General features: G+C 32.4%; 1 protein-coding gene across 2 annotated transcripts in view; it reads right to left on the bottom strand.

Moving 5' to 3' along the window:
* The window catches only part of LOC136025368 (uncharacterized), a 172,776-nt gene that overhangs the window by 48,410 nt on the left and 99,166 nt on the right, over window positions 1-25,200 (bottom strand). For both annotated transcript variants that reach the window (XM_065701329.1, XM_065701330.1), the window contains exons 40-42: window positions 13,753-13,904; window positions 4,582-4,862; window positions 1,067-1,283 (exon numbers count right to left, since the gene is read on the bottom strand). In XM_065701329.1, coding sequence (XP_065557401.1) covers window positions 1,067-1,283; window positions 4,582-4,862; window positions 13,753-13,904 — 650 coding nt within the window. The remainder of the gene's footprint in view (window positions 1-1,066; window positions 1,284-4,581; window positions 4,863-13,752; window positions 13,905-25,200) is intronic.

Below are 25,200 nucleotides of genomic sequence, written 5' to 3' on the forward strand. Positions count from 1 at the left end.
AAATATGCCTAGCACCAAACTTCAAATTGAAAATTTTATCCTGCTGTGCAGTGGCAAAACAGAAAAAAAAAAAATCAAAACACAAGAAATTTGCTAGAGAAGCAAACTCTAAGAGAATAAAAGTAGTTAAAACTCAAGAGATATGTAATGAAGTCTTTTTAATGCGATAAGCATTTTATGTTTACTGCTTTTCTGTTTAAAACCGTTTAAAAATTACTTTTAATTTCTATCAACTATGGGTTAATTAATAAAAAATTAGTATAAAATCATCTAAAATATTTAAATAAGCAAGCAATACAGCCTCTCACTTATTGGATAAGAATCGATGCGCATAAAGCAAATCTCTGTACATAAAGCAAATTGGAAAACGCAGAATTTTAACTAAAAGGCTTAAAAACAGGATATTTTCCTAGGCTTATAACAATAATGCTATTTCTACTAATGGTAGTGCTTTGCGGTACAAAGCCACATCAAGACAGCACAGCTGTACGGGTTCACTCAATATACTCACAGCTTCAACCCCTTTCTTGGCTTCCAACTTGTTTTAAGCCTCTTGTCACCTTCTCTTCATGCCCCATTCAAGGGCGTCCAGCTTTCGTTTGGCCTCAGCTTGATTACATCCACGTTTCAGAGCTTCAATTGACGTTTGTCATTACAATGACCACCTCCCCAAGTTCTTCCAAATTCTTCTCAGCAGCAAAATGCATCTTCACCTTGGATATTCTTCCTTACTTATATTTTTTTAACATATTGCTACAATGACTCATTTCTAGAACCCATTTGGAGCCAAAGTCACTAAATAATTAGCATATTTGTCCTTTGGGTCTTTAGCTCTGCAAACAGTTCACGTTGGAGAATTATTCATCAACTTGTCTGGAAGAAACTAATAAAAAAATTGAAGGACTGCAAGATTGAGACAAAAAGGACGATATCTGAAGGACCTCCTTGGGATATGACCAATAAAGGAGCTGTGAGGACCTACCATCATGTGAAATAAAACCAAAAAAAATTGTTAGCAATAATTTTGATAAAATAGAGGCTAAAAATATGGAAAGGTAAATCTTACCGATGTCTAGAACTTTCGTCAAGCTTGTAATTGTTATTTCAACGCCAGGTACTACTTTATCCTTAACCGTCTCCACCATAAGCTGATCTTCTAAGATGAAGATCAATTCCAGTCCTACAGCTCCGCTACTGGTTTTCATGATGGACAGTGTCTGAAAGACACTCGGATCCAACGCTTCGACGGTAATAGTCATTTGCTTCTTCAATACCGTATTAATCTGAAATTTAAAGAAAATAATTCAATATTCCATAATTCTTGCTTATGAAAAATGCTCTAAATAACACATTCATTATGGAGGACTTAATGAGGATAGGCTGCCAAATTTAAAGAGTTTTAGTAATTAGAAGGATATACTCTTAATGCAGGATAAGAATCATGACTCAAAAAAAGAATGAAGCTATGCTTGTGCTTAACATTTTTATGATCCCTTGTATATTTAAAAAAGATTTATTTAACCGTTTTTTTTTCAAGCATGACCAAAATCTGTAATTTTTGTATACTGGTCTACCTAATGATAATCAGAAAAGAGTAAGATCAATAGCTGATCGCTTAAACATATTACATAGATTAAATAAGGGCAATTATGAGGATCTACTGAGATGCTTGGTGGAATATTTTCCATAGCCACTCCGTACGTCTCCAGACGGAAGATACAGATATGTAGGGTACTATCTCCATTTAGAAAGGAGGATTGAATCAAAAACTTAGTCTCCGTGGGGTCTTTGATGGAAAATGGGGGGTTAACATACACGTTGAGGAGGAATAAGGTCCCTCTGATGTTCATCATGCTGGTCACATTGGTGTGCAGGCATGTCTCACCGGTTACAATGTTCTCCAATGAATTGGAGAATTCCTAATATCACTGACCACCAAAAGGGAGGAGCTACCTCTAGAGGAATAATTTTAAATAAAAGATGATCCAATACAATGGAAAATGGCTTCTGTAATGGGTAGAGAGGAAGGGTTTGCCACTATCTCGGAAAAAACACCATATTTTAATCTGGTGAAATATAAAGTAAGAGCTCATGCTACCCTTCCAAATGCTACATCCATGAAAACCTACGGTTTGATTAGAACCTCAAATAATGCAAATTATTGTGTTGATGAATTGACAACTGATCATTTGAAAACGAATTCACCTATATTAACTCCCAGGACTACATTCTTACTTGAAAAAGTAAACGTATGTACACAAACTAAGCAAGAATAAAATGTAGTTTGTCCTAAATTAACTCAGCCATTACCGTTGGGACATCTTTAGACTATCAGAGACTCATCTTCCTTCAACATTAATAGGAATCATATAGACATCATTCCTAATACGTCTGGAAAAAAGAGAAGGATTGCTATCAAGGTGTTGGATTTGTGTTTTATAAGCAGGCTGAACGATGTCTAGACGGTCCAAAGTCCGAGTGCGTTATTATCAGTAGTCTCAAGTGTTGCATTGACAGCATGACAATTATCCAAGCCTATGCCCAGAATAGTCATGGGGCATTGAAAAAACCAAGAGCTTCTGTGTCCATCTTAAACAGACCATGGATAATTGTTATGTTTGCACATGTTGATGTCTTCTTATCAACTTATGCAACAAAAAATATTCGCATGATATACAACCTGGAACTATTAAGTTTTGTCAAAAATTCTTCTTTTGTCGCAGTTGGCTGGGTGACAATAAAACCTTTTTGTAATATATCACGCTTCCCTATGCCCGTTTTGACCTGACTCATGAAAATTATGGATTTTTTCGATTTCATAGAAAATCATACAGTTTCTAAAGAAATTGAGAATTCAATTCAGATCCCATTCTAGGGATTTCTGAATTCCTTAAGTACCTTTGGAGACCCCAACAGGCACATAAAAGTCTTCTGAGGTTTTGTTTTGATTTACTTAGAAATATAGGAACAAAAAAAGTTAAAATTAAAGCCTCAAGGAGCACAAAACATACGTGAAACAGACTGAGCGTTCGAAAAAAGTGCATCAATCATCAGAGGAAAAGACTGGATAGACAGTGAGCCACTCAGAAATCATAGATGCTTGTAGACAAAAGCACAAGCACACACTAACAAGATGAAAGAAAAAATAAAAGTGAATACAGGAGGTTGAAACACCCAGCAGAAAAAAAACCCAGAAGGTATCTGCGCCAGTAATTCAATTACAAAAGATGACCAAATCATAGATAACTAACTATTGACAGAAACTAATCAACAAACAAATTTCAGACGGTATCCTTCGACTTAACAGCATAAATTTTTACAATGAAAAATATAAGGACTAGCAAAAGCCATTGCAGCCTTTGGGGTGATCCATAATACAGCCAAAAACAAGTACATGCGATATGTAGACATCCCGTGCCAAAAACAATGTATATAAAAAATATACTATCGAAATTTTCAAATCCCTGATCTAGCTTGGAATAATTTTAATTTCTAACAACAATCACTCAAAATAAATCAGGTGGACAATTGGCTGGAGTAGCTTCAACTACAAGGGTCTGCTACCAGCCTAAAACAACAAGACACTGTAGACCTCTTTGAAGGTCCGAATGTTTTACTCTGCAATTGTACCTTTTGTTCTGTACTCAAGTGAGAGCTGTACAATAAAAGCTGATGATGACCGAAGAATCTCGGTATTTTAAGGTAAAATGCATCTCTCACACAGTGAGAATCGCCCACGCAGACTGGGTATCAAGTGAAAACCTCCATAAACTTATCCGTCACTCCTGCACCATCATTGAGATTACCACCTGTACCATCATCAAGTTAAGATTAAGTTAAATCATTTGGCAATAAGGGATAAGTATCAAAAACAGACTTAAGAGTTTTGCTTCTGAAATATAAACTCCTTCATGTTACTAAAAATTGGGTTACAAAGCATAAGGCTTTTTCTGGACATGCATAGCTTGTGTTATTTGAAGGTTCCGCTTCCAAGGATAATTCACTTATGAAAATCCTTTGTCGAAAAATCTTTCAAAAGTGGAAATGATTTCGCCAATGGCATTTTTAGTCCTTTCTCCAAAGTCCTTTTACTGGCCCGAGTAATTATTAAAGTCCTTTGTCCAAAGATATTTCAAAATAGAAATGGTTTTGCCAATGGTACTTTTAGAAAACATTACAGTATTTTAACTAATGCTACTAAAATTAATTTTTGGATGACACTGGAAGTTCCACTTAAACTGTTAAAAACCCGAGTCTTAGAAAACGAATATTCATCATCATAAAAGAAATATTCTTCCTTTCTTTTTCCCCGTAGATATTAACCCTTGCTACAAAATTGCCTTTCGATTGATAACACTCAAACTCACTTCTTTCTAAAGCAAAAGGACTCATAGTTCCCATGAAAAAAAAAGAAAAAGCAAAAAGAAAAGCAAAAAGAAAAAAAGAAAAAGAAAAAGAAAAAGCGGGAGAAAAAGCAGCTAAAGGGTTCCGATTAAACGAGAAACACAAAATAAGTACGTTCCAACTATTGTTTTAACATGGATAGCTAGATTACAAATAATTAAATAAATAAGAAATTACCAATATTTTCATCTTGTCCAAAAGAATAAGACTTTCGAGAGAATCAAGACTTAAGAGCGTATCTTCCCATTCTATTCCACCAAGCTCTATCCGATAAAGACTTGCTGTCATACTGCTCTCTCCAGATATTTGTATGCACCCATTACTGCTGATAATCATTGGAAATTTACACTGACAACCAGAGAAGTCACTGGATAGATCTTTAAAACAAGATGCTTCAAAGGATGCACAAGTTGTGTTTTTTTCGACTGTGCATGGCGCAAGCAAAGAGACTTCAGTACCTAAAAAAGAATAAAGCTTGCATTTCTTCATTCTCTCGTCATTAAAATAAAAATCGAAAATAGTACAGTCACCATACCCATTTTAGGCCTTCTATGTGGATTATTTTCCTACTGAATTTTTCAGTTTATTTACGAATTTTTTTTAAGTAATAAATACAAAAATAACAAAATGTAACTTACAAAATAAACTTACATAACGAACTTCTATATTCGTATATCTTTACGCTTATGAGGGGTTCTCCCACTCGTAAATACCTCGCTCTCTACATTAAAGTTTTATTGTGTTCCAATTCTTTAAGAATGACCCCTGAATCACAAAGGCCGTTTAATTAGAATAAATAGCTCTTTTGAAATGGCTAAATATACTTTAGCATAAAGAGCGAGGTATTGAAGAGGGGACGCAACCCCTCATATGCCTCATATGCCTTATTTTCAGTTGAAAAAACTTGTTTTTATATTTAATTCCTGAATATTTTTAAATTACTGCAGGTTTTGGTTTTCGCTCACCGTATATGAATTATTAAAACGAAATTTGCATATTGATTTTACTTTTTTTTTGTCTAAAAGGCTTTCTCAAAGTTTTTATCAGATGATTTTGAGAAAAAAGGGGCGGGGTTATATAGTTGCCCTTCAATTTTTTGGTTTCTTAAAAAGTCTACTAGAAAAGTTTTATATTAAGAACGTTTTTTATTAATAATAAATATCCGTAGCTTATAAATTAACTTCCGCAATAAACTTCTATATTTGTATATTTTTATTATGGATATGAGGGGGTCAACTCCTCGTCAATAATTTGCTCTTTACACTAACGTTCAAATTGTGTTCCAATTCTTTAAGAATGACCCCTGAATCACAAAGGCCATTTAATTAGAAAAAAGCTCTTTTGAAATTACTAAAAATACTCTAGTGTAAAGAGCAAGGTATTGAGGAGGGGACGAACCTCCTCATTCACACAATAATTTCTCTTCGTTTTAAGTTTTAATCTTACTCCTTTTTCAGTAGGAAAAACTTGTTTTTTTTTTAATTTAATTTCTCATTTTTTTTAATAATGCTATAAATAAGTTTTTTAATTAATAATAAGTTTCTACGTGGAAAGATTCATGCGCGTAAGCCCCTCCCCACCTCCAGAAGAAATCCCCCCTGAAAACGTTAGCATACCTCCCAATAAGCAATGCTATATATAAGCAATGGGCAAACTTCCTAGCTTGCAACCCTTCCCCCTGGGACGGTGGGGGATTAAGTCGTCCTCAAAGACATAGTTATTATATTTCTGACTATGCTGAACAAAATGGTTTTCTTGATTTTCTTGAAATTTTGATCCGATAATTTTGGGAAAAATGAGCGTGGGAGGGGGCCTTGTTGCCCTACAGTTTTGGTCCCTTAAAAAGGACCCTAGAACTTTTGTATTACTTAAGAATAAGCCCTCTCAAGACATTATAGGACCACTGGATCAATACGATCACTTCTGGAAGAAAAAGAAACAAAAGAAAAGAAAAACAACAAAACACAAACAGATAAACAAATAAGCACGCATCTTGATCTTTCTTCTGGCAAAAAAAATACCAAAATTCCACATTTTGCAGATAGGAGCTTGAAACTTCTACAGTAGGGTTTTCTGATACGCTGAATCTGATGATGTGATTTTTATTAAGATTCAATGGCTCTTAGGGGGTGTTTTGCCCTTTGTTCGAAAATAAGGCAAATTTTCTCAGGCTCGTAAATTTTGATGGTAAAACTAAGTTTGATGAAACTTATATATTCAAAAATGGCCTAAAATCCTGATTCATTTGGTATATATATATTGGCACCAAAATTCTGTTTTTTAGAGTTTCGGTTACGCTCCTTCCTACAGTTCGTTACCACGAAGTTTTTGATATTTGAAACTCCAACTGTAATAGATATAACCTAATATCACTCTGTAGTACGTATTCAAGCTAATTGCATGGTGATATTGGGAGTTATTAAGATATCTCATTACCAAACCCAGACTGTTCCACAGACAAGCTAACTTGTCATTCTGTACTTCGTTTTCGTACTATTTTGATGGTGATATTGAAAGTTATTAGGATATTTATGAACTCCAGCTGTACCAAAGGCTACCAAATTTATCATTCTTTTGTGTGTGGTGGTGCTATTTGAATGGTGATATTTTGTTTTGTCCAATGCTCTACTTAAAATATTATACCTGTTTTCACCTCATTTTCATTTATTAAAACCTTACTTTTCAGTCTCCATCTATTTTCAAGCAAAACTTTGATAAGAGAAGTAATTATATCAGTTTCAATTCAGAGTTACCCGTGTCAACATTGGATATTGTATGGATGTTAATAATTCAGTAAGTTGTAGTGAAGAAGACGTAAATTCCACAATAGGGATTAGTGACGTGTGTCAGCTGATCTGCTGACCTAGTTTCCAGATATATATTTAAAGAGGGCCAAGCCGTTTCATAGTAACCTAATTGATAAGCAGAAGAGGGTCAGTTCCCCATCACAAGTACCGTTGTGCCTGCATGAGATTCTCCCTTAAACTGCGAAGATTAGGTGGAACGGGGACTGAGGCTTCCTTTGTTTATTGGGGTGTTCGACTTTACAGTATTGGACTATTGGACTTTTAAATGAAAACTGGCAATTGGTGCTGTTCTACAATCCTATCCTGTGCTTTGTGCAAAAAAAAATATTGCTAAAGGATTTCCACCTGATATGATAAAACAGTACATGGCCAATTTCGTCAAGTCTTTTTCTCTTTCAGGGACCCATAAATTGTTTTTTTAGAGCTCTTTCCTGATGAAGTCCCTTCGAAGTGCGTAGGAGCAAATACTGCATTGAACTGTGCTTCGGACATTATTTGTTGGCTTGTACAGTGCGATTCCCAGAATATGAAGCTTCCGGACTTTGTTATCAAATGTCCCAGCAAAGTGTCGATGATCCCTGTCGATGCCTTCAGCACCCTCAGTGCCAAGAGGAACTCTTGTCTTGAAAAGCTGAGTGATATTGCGTCTAAGGTTACTGAGGACAGTCCTAAGATTGAATCTCTTCCGCCAAATAGGAAAAAGCCGTCATTATAAGGATCCCACTCCAGAGCTCAGCGACTCTATTCTACGCGTAAAGAACCTCAAACACTGTATGTTGACGACGGGATCGTGACTCTGAAATCCGAGCCACGAAGCAAAAACTGGGTTGTAATTCTACGTGATGAGCGTTTATCCGACACGCTGACTGCAGCTGTTACTAGCTCCATTCCAAACGCTGAAACCAAAGTAATCAATAAAAAGTTTCTAGCAGTTGTCCGTGAAACACCTGATAATAATTCAAGAGCTGATTTAGAGGTCTCAATGGAAGAACATATTAGTGCTAATCAAATCAGTTGTTTACGTACTTTCACCTCGAGTTTATCGACAAAGCCAATTATAACGCGGTCCTGGAGTCGGGAAGCAGCATTGGATCGAAATTTTCCACGCTTAGCCCCTTCAATCGATTTCATGTCGATGCTTTCACTATCAAAGTACTGATAACTAGACTGGAGCTTATCCCTGCTTACCAGCACATCCCAAGTGTTCTGGATGTTCTGACCCTCATGTGAATTCCAAGAAAAACCCTTGAAAGCCTTCACCATACTGTACAAACTGTACTATGGAGCACGTAAATTTGAGTCTGAAATAAGTTTCAGTGGTCGACTCTCTATATTGTTTATAAATGAATGCTAAAATTCAGTTTAGCTTCGTGTCCCTTAATATTAATGATACGAAAGACTAAGGATCCACTAATTAATGAGCTCTTTGACAATGATTTTGCCTTCAATCCTCCTCAGGCTCTTTGCATGAAATACGTCTATATACGTCTTCTTGAGGGTTGCAGCTGATGCTTGCGATGTCTCAGCTCCGTAAAGCATCACAGAGCCGACTAGAGAGGTGAAGATCCGCAGTTTCGTTCAGCCGATATTATTGCAAAGTGATACTAACTTTTCAAAGATAAAATGTGGTGATACTGCATTTATAAACATTTATTTCCCCTGTAATAGAAAAACTACCTACGAACACTTAGTAACCATTAAAAAAAAATACCAAATGTGTTCTCGCCCACGACTTGAATATTAACTTATTATCTAATTCTGATCTATCTGAAACTTTTTTTGATTCACTGCGCGGAGGATTTCATCTGGCTGATAAAGATCTTCTATATACTTATATTCACAATCATGGTGGTCTTATTTCCAATCTTGATCATGAAATTGTGTCAGATTAAACTCACCTTTCATCAATCCTTCATGTGGACGACTGTAAAATCGACGACAATCATTTACCAATCACATGCCAACTATCTTGCTCTATGGCAAGATCTGTGTACCAACCCCCCTCCCCAAGTGGTACTCAAAGATAAATTGGGAAAATGCCAATGTTTAACTTTATGTATTGACATTGTCCCAGTTTTTATTTTCTATTAAAGTACCATTCCAATTATTACAAACATCTGTAAATACAACTTCAACTCGGATAGATATAAACTCGTATTATCGGCAAATGGTGTTTTGTCTCAAGTATGCCACTAAAAAAGCTGTCTTTTCCCAGTGCATGGGAACAGGTACTCGCAATCTCTTGTGGAAGGCTGATGGCTGAACAAAAAGTTAAGTTCTGGCTCCGCATGTAGATAGCCTGTGATCGACATCCTTCTGGTTTAGTCAATAAAAAAAAAGCAGAAAACCAAACGAGAGTACAAGTACTCCCCGCGTAGAGCAAGACTGAATGGTCCCTGCATTAAGGGATCCTGGGTTCGTGAAATAAACAGTGTAAAGTGAAAGTGATCATCTCCAATTAGTTCCTCTCTTAGGCTATGTGATTTCATTTTCCATTAAAAAAATATTTTGCTTTCAATTAATGTTAATCTTCAAAATTATTTTACAAAACGTGTCCATTCAATTCTCTCGATTCGTGTCAGCTAATTTCAAGTGCAATCGGTGGAATCTGGTTTTATACTCCGAGCTTTTAAGCAAGTGAATAAGTCCGAGTCTCTCGATGTGACGGTCTTTGCTTCAAGCTTTTTGCTTATGATTGTCCTGAAATACTGAAGCATGTGCCGTTATTGTTTCAGATATGTTCGGCAGAGTCCATTGTGCCAGATAGTCTTTTGTCCGCTTGCATATCTTCCATTGTTAAGAGGGATAAGGGCCCCAGTGCTTGCTCTGATTACCGTCCCATCATTATGCCTTTTTATTAGTAAGATATTTGAATATGTGCTACTACCCACTATTAACTCCAAGTACGATTTTACGGCCTTCCAACTTGGTTTTATAAAAAATATGGGCTGCGTTCAAGCTCGCCATATTGTGCGTTGGCTAATGGAACAAGCTGTTGCTCAAAAAAGTCCCCTGTATTTTTTGACTGTTGATATATCTTGTGCTCATGACAATGTAATTCATTCAAATGCTTTGTTTTCTCTAGCAGCGTCTGGTATTGACCTTTCTGTTGTTTTCGTGCTTAAATATTGGTTTGCTAATTTATCAGCTAGGGTGAAGTGCAATGGTACAACAGGGGAGTATATTCCTGTTAAAAAAAGCGTTAGGCAAGGTGCCGTGTCATCTTCGAGCATATTCAAGTGTGTTTTAGCTTCGTGTCTCTAACATCTTCAACCGTCAATTTTTTATAATGATAGTTTAAGCATTAGTCAAATTGCTTATGCTGATGATATTCTGATTCTTAGCAGGACAAAACAAAGTCTAGTTGTCAACTTGGACCTACTTTCAGCCGCACTGTCCACAGTGGGCCTTTCAGTAAATGCTGCCCAATGTGAGTTTTTGTGTTTTGGGAATCCTCCACCAGCATCACCTCTTTGCTTGAGTTTTTCAACTCTATCATGTTCAGCAACTATTAAATGGTTAGGTATATCCTTTTCCACGTCATTTTCGTCTAATTGCTACGTTATTACGTCCAATGTGCTGAAAAGTATGCGAGTTAGCTACAGAACAATTTCATCCAATCATGGTCGATATACCGTAAAGGATTTGCCGACTTTATTCTAGTTTTTTTGCCCCTGCTGCATTTTATCTTTATGGTTTTGCTTTCCTCATTCGCAAGAAGGATACAAAATAAATACACTCAGGATATTTTGGGTACTGTAAATATCTACTGCGTCTGCCTCATTGGTACCGGAAAAATAGAGTCGCTTCCAAATCTGACATTGTTGATGTGCCCTCATGACTGAAACATATATCTGCAGATCTATGTTTAAAAACTCAGCAAATGATTAGTGTTTGACCCTCTTTTGTTTTTTGAACTGAGTTGATTTATTTATGTTGTATTATAGAGTGGCATGCTTATCGTTGTTTTATATATATATATATATATATATATATATATATATATATATATATATATATATATATATATATATATATATCTAACTTAAAAAATAGTAACACTAAATCATTATTTTATAATGCAAAGATTAAACAAGCAACTGCTAATCTAAAGAATGAATTTGTAATTGTGCCAGTGGATAAAGCTAATAATAATTTTGCCATAATTTGTCAGAAGCTGATTTGTGATATCTTAAAAAGGGAGTTATGCACAACTAATGTTTACGAAAAGGTAAATATAGAGGATGAGAATTTAATTTAAAAGACTAAAGAAATACTTTTTAAAAATTTTAATATTAAAATAAATGACAATGATAAAAAGTTCCCTTTCCTATATTGGACTGTAAAATTTCATAAGAATCCCCCTAAACCACGGTTTATTGCTGGAGCAGCTAAATGTCCAACCCGCATTGCTGCTACTGACCTCTCTTTAATTTTAAAGGAAATTGTAAATAAACTTAAAACCTGTTGTTCTGGTATTGAAAAATTTTCGAATTTTAATCCATATTGGAGTGTTAATAATTCACTGCAGGTGATAGATTCTTTAACAATGGTTTCAGCTAAAAGAATTGAGTCTTTCGATTTTGCGACAATGTATACTAATTTATCACTTAATGTAGTGTTTGATAATTTAAAAACTGTTATCAAGAAATCTTTCCTCTTATCTAGTAAAAGGTTCTAAAAATAGACGTTTATAATAAAAAAGCTATATGGACAAACTGCTTTAATACTACAGTTAACTTGAGATGTTACAGCTTGGATATGATTTTTGAGTTATTGGAATTTGTTTTATACAATACTTATATAAGATTTGGGGGTGATTTGTACAAGCAAATTGTGGGAATTCCCATGGGGGGGGGGAATGCCAGCCCATTTATAGCTGACTTGTTTTTAAGTCAACTAGAATATAAATATATGATGGATAAGAATAATCCAATTAATTTAAAACATCCTTTGTCAAATAATAAAAGATATTTAGATGATATTTTGGTCTTAAATTGTAAGGATTTCATTGATATTTCTAAAAATATATATCCATCAGAGCTTATTCTTGAGCCTAGTCATGGCGCTGGTCATGAAGATCATTTCTTAGATTTAAATATTAATATTTGTGATAATAATAAATTAAGTTTTAAAATGTATAATAAAACGGATGATTTTGATTTTGAAGTGATTAGTTTCCCATCCCCTGAAAGTAATATACACTCAAATATCACATATTCAACGTTTTTCTCACAGTTACTTCGTTATGCAAGGATTTGTAGTAATTATATTGGTTTTTTAAAAATAGATGTAAAATCTTAAGCTAAAAATTGATATCAAGAGGTTTTTCTGCAAATAAATTAACTTGGCAATTTAAAAAATTTAGTTTTCATTATAACGAACTTTTAAAAAAATATCAAAAGAATTATCTAGAAATACTTAAAGAAATTTTCAACTAATTTCGGAGGTTCGAGAAATGTTGTCGCAGCGCCATTTATTTTGAATTGTGTTTCTAATTGAGCGGATTTTCTTAAAAATTAGCCACATGGTAAAGATGAATTCTATAATTGTTTAGTTCATTCAGGTTTTTAGCAATGTGTTAATATTTGTGATTTGGTAAAATTTATAATATTTAGTTTACCTATTGTTGCTAAAGGGAGGGATATATTAACATGATAAGCTTGTTTTGGTTTAACTTGGTTGTTTTACATTTGCTTTTTTTTCATAGGCATGTATTTTGGGGGTGATACCTGACGCGGGGATGCCATGGATATTCTGTGGTACCCACAACACTGTGCTGGGTAGAGAATTTAGAGTGGCGAAACCCTATATAGGCCAGTGTATTCTCCTGATGAGCCCTTATGTTGGGTGTTGCCTCTGAATTATTTGTCTATATTATTTTTTCTATTGTTTGGTAAATGACGACTTATACTTATTGACGACATGACTGCCTGTCCATGGACTATTCTTTATGGTTGATTGTGTGTGGCTATGCTGTTTGACCTATGTGATTGTATGGATGAGTAGGGTTAAGGCCTCATTCAAGTGCTGGTCTATATTAATCACTAATTTAGGAAAACAGTCTTCCTTTTCTCCTTCTGTCTCTCTCTCTCTTTTTTTTTTTTTTGTGTTTGTGCTGTTGCATTGGTGATTTCTCTTTTCATGATATATATATATATATTAGTTTACTCCACAGTCTTGCCACTGTATTTTATAGGTTATAAATAAATATTTTTATTATTATATATGTTATATATATTTTTTAAGTTCTAATTTCTATTAATGTTTTCAGAAGCCTGCTTCATTAAGTTATTAAAAGCTGGATTGTATCCAAGAATTTTTTCGGCGAGGGGGGGATATACAAAATGTTTTTTTCAGGGGAGGGTCTTACAAAAAAACTTTAAGAGACTCATCAAACATTTGTTTGTTTCGTTTTTGTTACGTTGATCCTTCGGGGGGATGGGAGGGGTTCAGACCCTCATCCTCCCATCTGGATACAGCCTTGGTGACAAGTATTCAATTGGCGAGCAATATTAATCATCAGCAAAAGTTCACTTACTAATACAGCCTTGTAGTGAAGATACAAATCCGGCTGGACAGCTGCATTCAAAATATCCGACTTTATTGATGCACGTAGCTCCAGATATTCGGCATGCATCTGAATCAGTGCATTCATCAGTATCTACACAAGTTCCGTCGAGTGCAAGAAACCTAAAAACAAATTTTAATCAAAATTTAGTTTAATTCAAATTTTATAGCCCCCCACTCTTTTAAAAACACGGAAAAAGCTATTATCCCTGCTTCCTCTTTGGGGAAATTTAAGTGTGTACCACAGTGGTCAGTCTAGAAGTGGTCGATCTAGACTTGTCCCAGTTGAAAATATAATCAGAGCCAAACTACTGATGAGGAAAGAGTTGAACAGACATGAGTAGAGTAGTTTGAGAATTTGTCATGTTAGGTCTACGACTGAATTAATCAACGTTCTAAATTTTAATGAAAATAATATATTTACTTGAAAAGCTGGCTGTATTAATCTGAAGTCTAGTTTTTAATTTAATAACGAAATTATACTAAATAAATGAAAAAAGACTAAAAAAATCTTTACAGACATTTGAACCGTTGTTGAAGCATGAGTTGGTCTTCAGATGGCTTAAATATTCTTTCAGAGCTATTAGTTTGTAGTCAAAAATCAAAGTTCGGTCTCTTGCAAAAAGTTGCTATTAATAGAGAACATAGTTATGAGAGGTATAAAGAATTATTCATCGGCATACCTAACACCAAAAGGCATCCCTGGTGCTTGGATGATTGCTTACTTCTAGGATTCTGTTTCCACTTGTCAGACCCAATCATTTCAATTACTTTATTTAAAGTGGTAATTGTCCGGCAGTGCCCTTCAAAGCCCCTGGAGAATCGTCTCCAATCCATACCAGTAATGTCTTCACCGTTGCCAAGGGAGCCTAAACTTTATTCACCTCCTTGGAAATTTGGTGTATGATTGGGCCTTAAATCTTATGAGCATTGAATATATGTTTCTAGTTTTTTGGCAGCGAAGCTTTTCATATCCAATATATCTTAGTAATTAGCCTAAAAGAAACTACATGAAATGACTAGCTAAGAAGCCAAACTAATTGCTTGAATCCCAGATACTTTTATATTTTTATTGTTATGATACTTGAAAAGTTCGTTTTATACAGTCATTAGCCTTTTATAATCCTAAAGAATTATTCACTCCTTCCAGTCTTCGCGCAAAAATTGTCTTTAATTAATTAATCTTTAATTTAATTAATTAATAAATTGGATATGATATCTTAATTAATTTAATTAATAATTAAAATAAACTTTAATTATCAAACTTTTTAGTAGTAATGTTGCCATCCTTGTGGTCCATTCTCCTCTTCAGTGGCAATGTTGGGAAAATTTGGAGCAGAAGGATTGTCCAGCCATTTGTAATTCCCACACGACAAAACGAAGTGAGACATTGCTGATGGATAAAGCGAATTCATATCCAAGAAAACCACACTCGACTTTTTACCAGTGTGTTGTCCAGTCAGATTGGTTTCCAGGATACGATCCCCGTGGAAAGCATAACCTCCTCGCATGGATCGCTCTGAAAACAACTGATAGTCCAAGTCGGTAATCAGACCTTTTTTCTTTACTGATTTTTTGAATTAAATCCATCCCCAGAAGAAGATTTAAAAAATAACACCCAAAATCTAACCCAAATTCCACGTAAACTATTCGTGTTTTTACAGACAGTACACAACAAAGTAAATACATCACTTGTAAGGTACATTTTACAATACCCCCCCCAATTTTTACACCCTCCCTTAGCCTAAACTTTCTTAGCTAATTTATAATCGGCTGTGGTTCATTGACGATCGTGAAGTGAATCATAAAACGCTTCGATGGGCGGTAATCACGTAGTACTCCGGTAGCCTCAAGATACAGCTGTAGTACTTATAAGAGCATATGCCCTAAAAATTTAATAAATCACACATTTAATCAACTGGAAACTGCTGTTTGAGGAGGGGCAAGTTATTAAAATTATCTATTTTCTGTTCTTGAATGAATTGGCTTAAGGATTTGGAGAAGAAAATATAGGAATCGAAAAAACGGATTTGCCTTTGGGAGGGTTTTTCAAAAAATTTTTAATTTAACTTTTAAATATTTGTAAAACGGAAAGATGAATCTCCAGTAATTTCATAGTATTATTTGAATATAATAATTTCTAAATATTATTTGAATAAATATTTGGATCATTTGTTTTTACCATACCTAATAATTCATCTATTTTTTATTTCATTATAGATAAATTATTCATACCATTTTGTTTATCTACGCATTGGGATTTATCAATCAAACTAATTCATAAATTAATAATGAAATTATAAGTACATAACATAAATATTTTAACCATTCTTTTTCTGTACTTACTTTCTCTGAATTGAACACAAACTGAATCTTTGAGAAACGCGCGAGAAATTGCTGTGCCATTTTTTTTTTGGCAGAAAAGTAGTCTACATACACAGTCTCTGTTCAAACTGTGAAAAGAAACAATATGACTATTGTAATGATAGCATTAAGTGAACAGAAAATGAGCACAAATAGAGCGATTAATGAAACAGGCAATATTAGTGTGTCGAAAGTAAGAAGGGTTTTATTTATGTCTTGTACTTTACAGACTCTACGTAATATTTATAACTATTTAATTTCACTTGTTTAGATATTTTTCACGAGTAACGAACTGTAATGTTTCGCCTAATTCATTTTCTCGTTTAATTATTTCTTCATTAATCAATACACCTGATTTAAAGATATAGGAAGCAATTCTAAGTAGAATGAACACGCAGTTTTACACTCAGCCTTTCTTTCTGATATTCTTAGATATTTTTCAAGTATTTCAATTTGAACTGCCCCAAGAATTGAAGAGGAAAGGGGTAAAATAGCGGATAAACTTCAAGCACAAAATATCAATGTTGATACTAAGAAAGCATTACTAACATTTCCATAATATTAAAAACTTCTACGACAAACAAATAATCTATTTTCTAGTTCTTCTTCCATTTATATTTGAAAATAAACTTCAAATAAATTCTGTGGGTTCATTCCCTCAAATATTCTTTTATAAAATAAAAACACAAACAACCACAATTCGCATCGTTAAAATTTTGGACCTAAATAGAATTATAGGCAATTTGCTTATTTGAAGTCTTTAAGTAGTTGACGATTTCATTTCCAAGTTTTACTCCAAAAGAATCATAAGATTCTGCAAATTAGTGCTTAGGATCATTGAAAAAATAAGTCTAACGCGTCTCAGGTCATCCCATATAGTCATAATTGATTAAATCACATTCTTTTTTCTTTATTTTACTTACCAAGTTACCTCAAGAAAAACACCTCTAAAATAAGTAATATGACACAATTCATTCATTATAGCAACATTTATGTAAGGTATCATGTGATTTTTGATTTTTCTGACTTTCCCTGTTTTTTGGAAGCGAACTTCCCTGTTTTTTGGAAATTCTCAGCTGCAACAACTTTTCTGGGTCTTTCACGCTGTTTAGATACTTTAATAAGCTTCTCCTTGTATTTTCTTGGGTCACCACTTTTTCTGGGAGCTTCAACAACTGCTTCTGATCCAGATCTAACTATTTTGTGTGTACCTGGTAATTTAAAACCTCGACCTTTCGGTAAACTCCCCATTAATGTTAAACCTTCACTTTTAGCTTTTGAATAATCCTTGACTTTATCAACAGCTTTCTTTCCAGCATATGTACCTAATGAAAATGTACCACTTGTTAGAGGTGTTTACCTATTGCTGCTACCAATGGTATTAAAAATGGAAGTAAACCACCATTTTGAATTAGTATATGATACAATATCATTATATACGCATCGTTATTCTTTTTTTTCCTTGCTCAATTTTTTTTCTTTTAAGCAATAATTTCAGAGGTTCTTTACCAACAATAATATTTTCTATTCAAATTCGGCAGTTTTCTTTTCTTCTGAAAATATATGTTTATTTTTACGTTTTGAAGAGGGGATAGGTTAATTGTGTATTCAATAAAGTTAGTTTTTCTTTTTATTGATTTCAAATTTATCAGGAAGAGATAACAACAATAATCTAGGATGATTTTGAAGTAGTTGTTTGTTGGATAAATCAACCTCACATCCTTTATTTTCATTTTCATATTTTTCAATCTTAGTCAACTATCTTTTATTAAATAATAGTTTAACAGGTTCTCGGTCATTCACTTTAGTATGCGTTACTCGCACTTCACATTTTTGTTTTGCATCGAAACATGTTTTAATTTTTTGTTTTTGGAATTCTGATAAATATATTGTATATTCTTCCATTTATTAGAGAATTATTTTTACAGATAAAATTCCAAGGGAAAGATTTTCGTAATATTCTGTTCAAAAAGTTTCATTGGCTTGATTTTTGTTTCAAACTTCTTTTCATTCTCTTTCGAAATGCTTCATACGGATCTTTTTCATATATATATTTGTTAAGACATTTTTGAAATTGCCCAAGCGTTTAGATAACCGCATAAAGCCCTTCTAGTATACCAATAAAGTTGAAAAATCAACTGCTTCTGAACCATTTTGGGGGTTTACAACATTTCTAGTCCTTATATGCTCTACATTAATATCTTCTTTTGTTACTTTTAAGGTGTTTTTCACTCTTAGTCTTTTGTCATCAACTCTAGTTAATATATTGTCACATGATTGATAAATTTTATTTAATCTATTAATATCCTCACTTAAATACTGATTTACAATAACTTGTTGGTTAACAACTTCACCCTTGGAATCATTTAAAATAACTTGCACATTTTGTAAGTTCATAGCATCTTTCTCTAATTTCGGACCAAATAGATTAGTTAATCGGTCCAATTGAGAATCAAAATTATCATCGTCATCCAGTAATCTGCTTTCGTTACTTCTACACTTTCGATATTTACTTCCTATGCTTCCAAACTTGTTAATTTAGTATACGAAAATCTTATTAAGCGAATATCCATCTTCCTTCTTTATTTGAGAGATCCATTTTTTTCAGATAAATTAGTAAAAATTCATAATTCTTTGTCGCTTTATTGAGTAGTTGATGAGTTTTGGTATTGTCAAGTCATATGCATAATTTTGTCTTATTCCATCTATTTGTTTGGGATTACAACACTTGAAAAGTGCGAAATAGTTACAGTTTAATCGTCTTGTCTTATGTGTATCAACATAGCTATGAGAAATATAGATTATTGATATAATGTTTTTCTACCTCTTACGTATAAATCTTAAATTTTTTCAGAATTGTTTTCTGTTGTAAAATCGTAAAACATAGCTTAATTTCGCCACTTGGGATCTAGGTCATCTACATCATTGATATTGCTTTTAGCGTTACTCGCAACCAAAAGATTCATTTCAGTTTTTTCTTTCGAGACGTTCACGTTAATCATTAAATCTTCTTCTGGGTCTTAAGCAAACAGAAAAATTTTTTGACATAAGAAATCATAAATCAAGTTCAAGAGAAAATTGGTTTCACTACATCCAGAGTTTCCACAAATCAAGATTTGAAACGGCCATTTAAGTGCTAGCAAATGCTTATTTTTAAAACGATCTTTTTTCCACATTCATATACTTTAATAGATGCTTTTCCATGCATTTACTTGCTAAAATTTTTTGTTAAGTAATATTCAACTATGAAGCTTATTCCTTTGAAGCTTATAACTTTGAAGCTTATAACTCTGAAGATTATAGCTTTGAAGCTTATGGCTTGTAGCTTTGAAGCATGTAGCTTAGAAGCTTATAGCTTTGTAGGTTATAGCTTAGAAGCTTATCGCTAAAAAGTTTTAAATGTTGTGGTTTAACTTTAATTATAAAGCTTAACTTTAATAACTAACTAGCTTAACTAGCCATAATTAGCTTAATAATAATTTAAATGACTTATCACTTCAAGGGATTACCCCAAGGTACCGTATTTACTTTATTTTTCAGATTCTTTTTTTAGTGTCATTAGCGTCAAGAGCTTTTTCATTTTATTTTTCTCAGAGCATTCTACGTTTGTTTGCTCTTAAAGTATACTGAATTTCTGATAAAATTTCCGTTTTTCCGAGAAAAACATTTCCAAAATTCTTTAATGTTATTTCATCTCTAACAATATTCTTTTCGATACCTTTCTATTTTTTCTTTGCTTTGGTTTCATCATCACGCTATTTAAATTAAGCATATATTTTTGATGTTAAACCTAAGAACTCAAACATTATGGTTCCAGATAATTTATCCTTCATCTTATCTTCCCCCTTTTTATTGACTGCAGGGAAGTTACAAGGGTTATCTTTTTATAATCGGAAATATCGAATTTTTCTTGGAGGTACGCTTTAATATCTTCCAAAAAAATCCCCAGCTTGAATATCACAAATAAAGCTATCCATATTCACATAAATAAGCAAATATTTTCACTATGTTTTGGTTTCATGTATTCATAATGAAATTCAAACATCAGTAACTTAGATGGCAGTGAATACAACATGAATAGGCGTATCTAGATTTATTTTTGACTTTACCATTCTGGCTAACAAGAAATTCTTGCTAAAGACTATTTTCGATCTAAAGTTATGTTTTTTAATTCTTCCTTGTCTTTGTCCCTCACTAGTGATTATTTCAATACTTGCTTTTTCCTAATATCTTCCATGGTTTACCCAAAACAAACATTATTTATGAGTTAAACATATCTTTATCGAAATCATTCGTTCCCTTCTGTCGTAATTTAGTATTATGATTTATATATTCTTTTGAATAGGGTGACTCTGTAAATGGTAGTATACTATGTATTTTTTTCAATACTAGGCGATGTTTTAAAAAAATTCTAAATTCTTATAATTCACAACATAATTTATTTTGTTATTCAGAGTTGTACTTAATTTATATTGAAAATGCTCATGAGCAAGTCGTAAATCTTTATGTAAACCCTGTAACTCTCTTGAATATTCTAAATCAACTTCTAAAATGGCTACCACATTATCCTCATTCATTTCTAACTGAATGTAATCTTTTAATTGATGGTGATAGTCTGTGGTGCAGTTTTCTTTTAAGTGGTCGGGTATGTTATTAAAGGTAAAGTCTTTTTCAGATAAATTGTGTGATATTGACCAACCTTATAAATTATTAGCATCAAAATACATTTAATAACTTGAAGGTTTAGTTTGATTAAAAGTTTCTTGTATATTTATTTTTTGCTTTAGCATATCCTTTCATACACTGCAATAAACCTCCTCTTATTTCTTTTTCAAAAAATGTATAAATATCTTAAGCAGAAAAAATGGAATTCAGCTTTAGAGTGTTTGAGAAAAGCTTCCCATGTTAAACCTGGTGCTGACAAGATGTGCATTGTATTTTTTTAATAATTATTTAAACATACAGTTCCAAAATTTTCAACGACATCTGATAAAACTAAAACATCACTTTTTAGGTATAATTTGGTGAAATCTAATAGTGTTTTACATTTAAAATAATTTCTAAATAGATTTCACTCTTATATATTCTTCTTCAGAAATATTTTACCCTGTTAATCTGGAACAAAACTTATCTATTGATGGTAGTTTTGTCGCATTTATTTTTTTAAAGCTATAAAGCAGTATTCATATGGGTATATCCCTTTCTTATTTATTTTTTGAATTTTTCAGTATTTTTAAATAGCTCAGAAGTATACTTAAAATCATTTCTTAATCAATTACATTTTACTTTACATTTAGCTAAATTTTCAAAAAGCCTTTCTTACGCTGAAGCCTTAAAATGGAGTGAACCGTTGAAACGCACTTCGTATTAGGTTCCATTAACTGTCATTATCTTATAAAATGATGTAAGAGTCTCTGAAGAATCAAAAATACTGTCATCAGGTACTACTTCTCTGAGAAATAAATGAGAGTTGTATTTGGAGAGATTATACATTACAAAAGGGATATTTTTATGAATTCTAAAGTTTTTATTACATTTTACATGAGTAGGTCCATGTATAAGACCAGTCATATGGTCATCATGTAAATGAAGCCTATTATCTACTATTTCCTTTTCACAAATATGATAGCTTTTAATAGTTGTAATATTCTATTTTTCTCTTAATTGTTCTTGCGTATAACCACGATCTCTCTGTTTATTTTCATAATCATTGGCTATTTCGGTACATACTTTTGTTATGGTAGTCATAAATGCCCGCTAGCAAATTCAACAAAGTATACGTAATGTTTATTTTATGTTGTATCAAAAGTAAAACATACTTGGGATTCATCAGCAAACGGCTTTGACTCTGCTAATTTAATTGTCTTTTCTTAATTTTGATTAAATTCTCCACTATACGATTCAAAATCAGCTACAATACAGTAAGTTACTTCAATTTTTTTACCTTTATTTTTAAATTCAATTTTAGATCCTTTTTCGACATATTGGGGTCAAAATCTTCACAGTTATCCTTTTTAGAACGTTTTTGAAACTTTAGCTCTTCTGTGAAATGTCTTCCACAGTAGGTACAAAGATATGTTTGTGATGTATTTTCAGTAATTTAGGTTGTCAATAATCTATTTAAATGTTTAATTAAAACATAATAATTATCAAAATAGAGTAAATTAATCACATGTGTAACAATTTTTCTTTTGATCTTAGTTTTGGGGTTATGAGCTCTGACCAATTATTTTCACTTATTTCAAATAAACAACTTTTAATTTTATATTTGTTTTCAAATTTATAATATTTTGAATATCTATTGGAAAATTAGTAATCCCTTTAAAGGTGATTCATTTTCATGTTTTTGATAGTTTGATAGTCTGTCTACATGATGTTTACCTGGATGAAGATAAGTGAGTAGTGACCAAAGAATGCATTTATTGTTATTGCTTTTATATTAATGCAACCTTTTTATTTTTTACAAATTCAGACAATTCTTTATAAGTACCTTCAAAATAATTTGGTAATCTTGTCATTCGTTAATCAGTTTCATCGACTCTTTCAAATCGTAAGCCTGATCTGGGTGTATTTCTTATGGACAATGTATGTATATTCTTGTGATTACTATTTAGATGGCTTTGTTTGACGGAATTATTTCTATTACAAATCAAGTGAATAGGTTTGAAATCTTCATTATCATTCTCAGAACAAAATATTACAAGTGTTGTAATATAAACTCTTTAACTATCTCTATCATTTATTTTATTTTTAAATTTCTAACAACAGATTCTAAAAGTGGTCCACAATCAGCTTTATTTGTACTTATTGAAATATTAGCTTTACATTAATTTTCTCTGATCCATTGAATACTTTGATTATTATCGCGTTCTTCTTCTTAAAACATATACGCTGGGATACCTAGAACTTCTCTTTTTTTCTTGTTTAGAAATAGATTCGAAATGTCAATACTACCTTTTTTAACACTGTCTCTGCCAGTTAGATTTCGATTGAATTGTTGATTTTTTATCAAAATTTCTTTTTATTGATTTCTATTTGATTATTAAAATGACTTTTTAAATTATTCTTTACTTCATTATTATTTCAAGCACTTGAAATCTGTTTTGATTTAAAGATTTTATGGAGTTCACTAAAATCTTTATTTTATACACTATTAAATTGAAGTTTTAAATCTGAAATAATTTCATTCTTTTTTATTCCCTTTCCTAATTTTACTTTAACTCAGGTTCAATATTGCAGTGATACTTATTTTTCTCTTTTTCTCTTTTTAAATTTCGTGACCACTGAATATAGTGAACGCACATTGACATTTATCATTAAGATGATCATTGATCATCTTAGTCTTAGGCAAATGACCGCAATTCGCTAATTGTATAATGCGGTAATCGATTTTTTATTTTGACTAATTCGGATTTTCGTTCTAAACAACTTTCATTCAAATCTGCAATGTCAGGCACTTATTAGGAATTCATTTTATTAAACAAAATTCTAAATCTTGAAAAATAATCAACCTTGAATAATTTTATTGCTTGCTATTTACTACTCTTGGGACTTTTTTGAGAACGTAGAAATCTGTTAGTGTCTATTAATATGTTTAATGGTTTATCGTTATTTAATAATTTAAATCTGTAATAAATGCAGATTTATTGTATGCTATGTAAAAAGGCTACTGCAACAAAGTTTTTAACTCGGAGAGTTTAAAAAAATGAACTGCCAATTATTAAAGGTATTTTTACATTTTGTGGTTGCAAGTATAATTGTTTTTACACCAAAGAAAGTAATGAGCAGCAACCGTGGATAAAAGGAAGTGCTATTTGTACTGGCAAGAGTAGCGTAAATAACAGATTCTTAGAGCTCTATTATTCAATCTTTTCAGGGACTGATGATTTACATAGAAAATGAAAAGAACATGGTTTTACTGTATCAAAAGCTAAAATCAGAGAAGTATTGCAAAATCAAAAGTTTTTCTTTATGCCATCCAGCTTATCATACATTTACGAGTTTATTTAAAAATTTTAAACCTAAAAAAAAATAAAGGTAAAGAATCTGTTGTGAAAAACGTTCAAGTATTTCTTAAGAGTAATTAATTTCATCTGGAAGTGAATTGAAAACTCAAATTGTAGAACTGCTTAATATAACAATTAAAGAAAGCTTGTGGAAGTATTATACTAATAACAACACAAAACGTTTGACAGATGTGTTACCCTCCTTCGTTAACAATTAAAACAATTTTTTTCATCGATCCATTAAAATAAAACCAATAGAAGGGGGTAAAAAGGAAATGACAATAAGATCTACACTAATTTATTTCCTGATGTCAAAGTTAAAAACCATCCACAAGCAAATTCAATGCTGGTGATTTGTTTACAATTAATAAAAGTAAGGGTGTTTTTGGTAAAGGTTACCTATCAAATTAAACAACTGAAATGTTTCAAATAGCTGTAGTGAAACATAAAACCCACATAATGTATGAAATGTCAGATACTGGTGAACTCATTGTTGGTGGTTTTACCGAAAAAGAAAGTTATTAGATAAAACTTTTATCCTATAAATGAATCCTATAAAATTGAATAAATTATTAGCGAGTATAGTGATTAAGCTGGGTTTCGTGACTATGATGAAATGTTGGGTGCTCCAATCGTTGAAGCAGAAGATAAAAATACAAAAATGATTACTAATATATTACATAAGAGTGACACTAATTTAAGAAGGCGATTTTACCAACTGGAGTAATCCTTATGCAACGCAGCAACTTTTCAAGAGAGCAATAAAACTCACTAAAGTCAAGTTATTTCACCCCCTAATAAACCAAATTTTATCGCTAATCTCGACTCTATGATAGATGAAGACCTTTTGAGAGAAAGCAATAAGGAATGTGATCCTAGAGGATTCTATTTTGAAATGCCTAGTTCTTATTTTGAGAATTATCGATATTTAAAAGAGGGAATAGATGAATCAGGGACGCTTAATCAAAGATATGGCGGAAAGATGAAAGGTGTTGAATCTAGTGAATTGGAAAAAAGGTCTCAATTCGAAAAAATCTACAGAAGAAGGT

This window comes from Artemia franciscana, chromosome 3 (assembly GCF_032884065.1).
Source record: "Artemia franciscana chromosome 3, ASM3288406v1, whole genome shotgun sequence".
Taxonomy (NCBI): domain Eukaryota; kingdom Metazoa; phylum Arthropoda; class Branchiopoda; order Anostraca; family Artemiidae; genus Artemia; species Artemia franciscana.